Source organism: Conger conger, chromosome 13 (assembly GCF_963514075.1).
Source record: "Conger conger chromosome 13, fConCon1.1, whole genome shotgun sequence".
Taxonomy (NCBI): Eukaryota; Metazoa; Chordata; class Actinopteri; order Anguilliformes; family Congridae; genus Conger; species Conger conger.
Window position 1 is genome coordinate 7,173,872 of NC_083772.1, and position 6,801 is coordinate 7,180,672.

The following is a 6,801-nucleotide window of genomic DNA, read 5'->3' on the forward strand; positions in this document are numbered from 1 at the left end:
TGTAATGTAATGCCAAAAGGCGAATTTGGCCGGCTCACGTGGAGCGGCGTAATTGGCTCGCCGCTCCAGCGGGACGGTCTTGGCAGGGTTAGCTGAGCCACGGACACGCTCGGAGAGATGAGACGTCTTGAAGAAGGCGTGTCGCTCTTCCTCGGCCCGCCTGGACGGTGTATCTAACAGTAACTCAAATAGATTTAGAGGGGGCTACTAATTTGGGAGAAAAAGGGAAAAATCTGAAATAAATTTAAAGAATAAAAGCAGCCGCCGTCGTACCTGGGAGTCCAGGGCATACAGGGTGGCCTGTAGCGTAGCGGTTAAGGCCTGTAGCGTAGCGGTTAAGGCCTGTAGCGTAGCGGTTAAGGCCTGTAGCGTAGCGGTTAAGGCCTGTAGCGTAGCGGTTAAGGCCTGTAGCGTAGCGGTTAAGGCCTGTAGCGTAGCGGTTAAGGTACATGGCTGGGGCCCGCAAGGTCGGTGGTTCTAATCCCGGTGTAGCCACTATAAGACCCGCACAGCCGTTGGGCCCTTGAGCAAGGCCCTTAGCCCTGCATTGCTTAGTCTTATCAACTGTACGTCACTCTGGATAAGAGCATCTGCCAAATGCCATGATTGTAATGTAATGTAATGTAATGTAATGTAATGTAATCCAACCTGCAAGCTTTGGGTCACGGGTCACAGTTTCCTCCCCTTTATACCGCACTGCGTACATTGCACACGTCACACTGACATCACACTGACATCACACTGACATCACACTGACATCACACTGAGCGGCTGCTAAAGGCACAGGCGTGTGGGCGTACAGGCACTGGCTCGGTCGGTAAAGGAGCCCCCCACAACAGCAGGCTGGGTCATGTCGTGGGTCACTGGCAGCCCGACACCAGCGGGAAACCACCGCGGTTCCTCATCATCACCCAACAGCACATCCAGCACCCAGCACAGATATGCCCCTCCTCTTATGTAGCAGTGGTGTGCCCCCCCCCCCCTCCTGTAGTACTGTGTGGACCGTACACTGGGGTTTATTATGAGAGAGAAGCGCGTTCGTCAGCGGCGGTGCTCCTGGCGCGTGCTGGTTTGGGTGAAGCGGCCGGTAACCCCGGACTCGAGCGCGGTGGAAAGTGGTGAAACGTCCTGCTGTTCTCCGTCCTGACCGCGTGCCGTGTGGCTCGGTGCTCAGGGCCGCTCTCTCCGTTGCTGAAGGCGATGGTTAAACTTGTTTCTTCTCTCCTCCGCAGGCCTGATACTCCGGGTGGTAAAGAGACGGGAGCTGCCAAAGTCAGTAAGAATTTGATTTGGCTGTGTTTGTTGCTAAAGTCTCCGCCCCTCACCTCTGACAGGGCTGTCACTCAGGCTGGGGACTCCACCCAACCCCCCCCTCCCCCCCCCCCCCCCCCGACCCCCACCCCCACCCCCACCTGCCCACATCACTCTTGTACTCAGGACTCTTCCATACTAATGTCCAGTTTTATTTGAAGGTGTACCATTCTGTCTGTGAGGAGCACTATGTAGGCTGGGCCCAGCGTAGTGGTTAAGGTACATGACTGGGACCCGCAAGGTCGGTGGTTCTAACCCCGGTGTAGCCACAATAAGATCCGCACAGCCCTGGAGCAAGGCCCTTAACCCTGCTTTGCTCCAGGGGAGGATTGTCTCCTGCTTAGCCTAATCAGCTGTACGTCGCTCTGGTTAAGAGCGTCTGCCAAATGCCATTAATGTAAGGTAACGTACTGTTGTAGCTGAAACACCTCAACAGATGGACTGATGCTGAACTGAGATCTTTCATGCCCCCCCCCCCCCCTTCTGAAACAAAAAAAATAAAAAATACTCTAGCCAAACAAGTTTCTGGGGTTTAATCTGAGGTCCCCTAGCTTTAGCGTTCATGTCACAAAGCCCATGTGTGTCCTTGTTTATTTCCATCGCCTTTGTCCACTAGGGGGCGACAAAATCCTCGCTCCTCTTCGGCAACTGGCCTCCAACCGCCCAGCCACAACTCCGAAGTGTTTCTGGGCAGTTTCTGGGCTCTCAATCCCAGCAGTTTTCCGCCTTTCTCTCTCTCTCTCTCTCTCTCTCTCTCTCTCTCTCTCTCTCTCTATCTCTCTGTCTCTCTCTCTTTCAAAAGAAACACACCAAAGCAGATGATGAAAAGCTAGTGAGCGTGCTGAGGGCCGGTGATCCGCTGAGGGAGAGCGGGTGAAAGGGAGAGAAGGAGGCAGGTTGTGAGGAAAGTCCAGGTGTGCAGTTAGCTGCAGGGAGAGCAGGCTAGGAGGGGCCAGCACTGTACTGCAGGGCCTGTCTGGACAGGCACACTGAACCAGTCCAACAAGAAACACATTTTTCAAGAGGGCAGCTCAGGTTATAACACCGGCAATGAGCGAACAAGACCGAATAAGCCAGCTGAGCGAAAAAAAATTGAGAAACTGGCCATTTTGAAAGCGGGGCAGTGCGATTCCGACGCCATTTTGAACACCCTAACCAGACAGTGTAAGCAAATCTTTGCAACAGACACTGTTGTTCCTGTAAAAGGGGATCGAACATAGTCCGTTTTTCAGGTCTTCCCACAAATTTGGAATTTATTCAAATTGTATTTAAAATGCTGAATAATGAGATGAGAAACAGAATTTGCGAATACAGCAGTTACCCAGTGCAGGAACCAGTGTAGCTAACCATGCGCTCATGTCCTGGGTGACTGATTATAAGCTCAGTTAATAAGCTCACAAGCACAATCAACATTTACAGTTATGTGCAGTGACTATTATTTGCCGGTGGCATATTTTTATGAGGAATAGGCTTGCAATGATGTCTGAAGTGTTTTAAAAAAACCAAAATCAGCCTGCTCACCGCGCTGTTTTTAAAGGGTAGTAATGGGCCTCTGGTCACCTAAGTCATGGTCCTCTCCAGACTGATCCTCTTCAGCCAATCACAGTCAAGCCAGTGGCTGGAATAAGGGCCAGGGCCCCAGAACCATCGCGTTTCTGCACCTTTGTGTACGCAACAGGAAAAAAACAAAAAACAAAAACATAATTCTCAAAGATTTATTTCTTTATTCATTCATTTTTAACGTTTAATCTCCTCAACCCCCTGTTGCTGAACACTGGCATGAGCCCAGACCCAGAATTGAAGCCCCAGAAACGCGGCGTGCCTCTGGAGTGGCTGTGCGGCCGTGCCCGCTCCCGCCTGGGGTGTCCGCCCTGACGCTTCTGTGTCCCTTACAGCCCAAGATGACCCCCCAGGAGAAGCTGAAGCTGCGGATGCAGAAGGCTCTCAACAAGCAATGTGAGCAACCCCCAACTCCCCAACCCTGTCCCAAACCTCAAACCCCAAACCCCGTACCCAACCACAACCCCAAACCCTGTCCACAACCCTCAAACCCCAACCCCCAAACCCCAAACCCCGTCCCCAACCACAACCCCAAACCCCGTCCCCAACCCCAACCACAACCCCAAACCCCGTCTCCAACCCCCAACCCTGTCCCAAACCCCAAACCCCGTACCCAACCACAACCCCAAACCCCGTCCCCAACCCCAACCACAACCCCAAACCCCGTCTCCAACCCCCAACCCTGTCCCAAACCCTGTACCCAACCACAACCCCAAACCCCGTCCCCAACCCCAACCACAACCCCAAACCCCGTCTCCAACCCTGTCCCAAACCCCAAACCCCAAACCCTGTACCCAACCACAACCCAAAACCCTCAAACCCCAAACCCCAACCCTCAAACCCCAAACCCCGTCCCCATGACTACCATGTCAAACAGCAGGCGCTCTGTCTGCCCTCCTCAGCTCATCTCCAGAGCACTGCCACTCGGCCTGTTTGAGCTCACGTCGCCCCAGGGTAGTGCGCTGCAGTCGGCACTTTGCATTACTTTGCTGGCGTTGGGCACTTAGCCAGAGAGACTTCAAACATGGACGCCTTTTACCCGTTCCTGAACCAGTGGTGGAAATTGAACCTGTAATATACTGGAAAGTGCAAAGATCTTTAAAGTCACAGTCTAACGTACTCATTATAATAATTAACATAGTACTATATGATGGTGATAATGTGGTATCATTATAATGTAATAATAACCCCGGGATATGATTGTAATATAATAACGTGGTGGAATCATGTAATGATAAGGTGACATAGTGCAGTAACTCCTGGTCTGGCATTGCTTGTTCACTTCAATGCAGCAGCCAAGTAAACAATGTGATGCATTTTAACCGCCCTCCCTCCCTCTCTCTCTCCCTCCCTCCCTCCCTCCCTCTCTCTCTCTCTCTCTCTCTCTCTCTCTCTCTCTCTCTCTCTCTCTCTCTCTCTCTCTCTCTCTCTCTCTCTCTCTCTCTCCTCTCTCTCTCCCTCCCTTTCTCCCTTTCTCCCTCTCTCTCCCTCTCTCCCCCCCTCCCCCTCCCTCCCCCCATGCAGCCAAGGCGGATAAGAAAGCCGCGCAGGTGAAGGTGCAGCAGCAGGAGTATAAGAGACAGGTGTGTGTGTGTGTGTGTGTGTGTGTGTGTGTGTGTGTGTGGTGTGTGTGCGCGCATGTGTGTGCATGTAGTGCGCGTATGTGTCTGTGTGCATGTGTCTGTGTGCACATGTGTTTGTGTGTTTTTCTGTGTGTGTCTGCACATTTGTGTGTGTGTGTGTGTGTGTGTCTGTGTGTACACGTGCACCCTTCTACTATGTACATGTGACTGACACAGTGCGGTTGGCCCGTGCTCATACATGTTGAGCGCAGCAGCCACAGGGCCCTGCATGGACACGCAGCTGGTGTGGATCTGACCCTGCTCACCCCCACTGTGGCCCTCACACACGCGCGTTTGTGTTACAGGAACGAGAGGGCGAGCTCAGAGCCATGGCACGCAAGATCCGCATGAAGTAAGAGGCGTGTGCGTGTGTGCGTTTGCACAAATGCAAATCATTAGTCATTATTAGTCATCAGTACGATTGTGTGCTTACAGAGCATTGTGCTGCTCTCTGGGTTTGGTTTGAGTGGTTACAGGCACACCGTGTTGGTGAACGTTGTGTAACGTTTTACTGAGTGCCGCACACACCACTCCACCTTTACTTTCCCTAAGGTGGTGTAGGGAAACTAAAGGTGGAGTGGTTGGTGTGGCTGCAGTGGTGCGGTGTGGTTGGTGTGGTTTGGTGTGGTGTGGTTGGGGTGGTATGGCTACAGCATGTGTTATGGTATGGCTGCAGTGGTGTGGTGTGGTGTGGTTGGTGTGGTTTGGTATGGTTGGTGTGGTGTGTGGCTGCAGTGGTGTGTGGTATGGTTGGTATGGTGTGGTTGGTATGGTTGGTGTGGTGTGGTTTGGTGTGGTGTGGTATGGTATGGTTGATATGGTTGGTGTGGTTGGTGTGGTGTGGTTTGGTGTGGTGTGGTACGGTATGCTTGATATGGTTGGTGTGGTGTGGTACGGTATGGTTGATATGGTTGGTGTGGTCTGTGGTTTGGTGTGGTTGGTATGGTTGGTGTGGTGTGGTTGGTGTGGTAAGGTATGGTTGATATGGTTGGTGTGGTGTGGTACGGTATGGTTGATATGGTTGGTGTAGGCGCAGTGCTGGTTCACTTTCAGCAGTGTTGGGTGTTCCAGGGAACGGGAGCGGCGTGAGAAGGAGAGGGACGAATGGGAAAGACAGTATGGGAGACAGAGCCATTCCCCCTCCCCGATTCCCAAATACAGTGAGTACCTCACACCCCAAATTCAGTAATACACCCCCTCCTTTCCCCGAATACTTCAAAAGTTTTGCAGCAGTTCAGCACACTGAATTTATGTATTCGCTCGCTTGCCTCAATCTGTTTGTTTGTCTGTCTTCCAGGTCGCGATTACAGTTCATCCAGAAGGTACGTAAAGCTTCTGTCAGAGGATCCCCTTAACTCCCCACTGTGCGTTTTAGACAGACAGGCACACTGCCTCTCCTCACAGATGGGCGCATGCGTGTGCACACCAGCAGTGTCCGTGGGGACTGTCTGACCCCAGGACTGTAGAACAGCGAGGATAAATTTATATTCAGCCTGAACCCCCTGGAGAGAGACCACTCAGCCCCCTCAGCAGGGCCTGCCTCCCCCCATAACAACATGAGCTGTCGGGCCAGCGAGGATTAAACAATGATGCGCAGTGTAATGCTACAAGTAAATATCCAGAACACCACCTTTTTAAGTAGCTGTAGCTTGTGGCTGTATGGTTTCTGCTGTGAAACAAAATTAGTTGATTTGTTGGTTATCGTGCAAACTTGTTCACAGTTTGTTTGAAATGCCATTTCAATAAGATGAGGAGAATGGCATCATGGGAAATGTCCAGGGGAAAGGGCATGAGGCTGATCTTAAGACTGTAGTCGAATTTTGGACTCGTACCCCATTCTAGACTGCATTTCACTTGAGCTCCGCTTTGTATTTTGGTTCCCCTAGTTTCCTTATCTGACCATTTACGTGACCCAGTTGGAATGTTTTTTTTTGGAAGGTGTTTTTACTTTGTTGTAAATTCTTTTTTTTTTTCTTTTTTTTTAAGCCCTCCTCTCTCCCCCTCTCTGTCCAGGAGGTCTCGTTCTCGCTCAAGGAGCCCGTACTACCGATACTGAGCCCCCCCCTGCCCCGCCCCGCCCCGCCCCGCCCGAGTGCCCTCTCCCTGGGGCAGGGGCAGCTGCTGCAGGGGGCGAGAGGAGGAGCGGAACAACGGCTCAGCCCTGAACCCAGAGCTGAACCCTCACTCTTACCGTACCGGCATCGCTGAATCCAGCAACGTTCACAAGCCTGCTTCCTGACTACACATTCACATACACACCAGCGCAAGCGCACACACACGTACACACACACACACACACACACACATA

At 52.1% G+C, this 6,801-nt stretch overlaps 1 protein-coding gene across 9 annotated transcripts in view; it reads left to right on the forward strand.

Moving 5' to 3' along the window:
- Positions 1-6,559, forward strand: part of clasrp (CLK4-associating serine/arginine rich protein) — a 19,238-nt gene extending 12,679 nt beyond the window's left edge. For 2 of the 9 annotated variants that reach the window (XM_061216837.1, XM_061216838.1), the window contains exons 15-21: positions 1,233-1,272; positions 3,207-3,267; positions 4,396-4,454; positions 4,799-4,845; positions 5,565-5,653; positions 5,791-5,815; positions 6,507-6,559. In XM_061216837.1, coding sequence (XP_061072821.1) covers positions 1,233-1,272; positions 3,207-3,267; positions 4,396-4,454; positions 4,799-4,845; positions 5,565-5,653; positions 5,791-5,815; positions 6,507-6,549 — 364 coding nt within the window. In that variant the 3' untranslated portion in view covers positions 6,550-6,559. Of the gene's footprint in view, positions 1-1,232; positions 1,277-3,206; positions 3,268-4,395; positions 4,455-4,798; positions 4,846-5,549; positions 5,654-5,790; positions 5,816-6,479 lie in introns of those variants that run through there. The other 7 variants (XM_061216834.1, XM_061216835.1, XR_009704615.1 and 4 more) reach the window with 5 other exon arrangements.
- Positions 6,560-6,801: the final 242 nt, after the last annotated feature.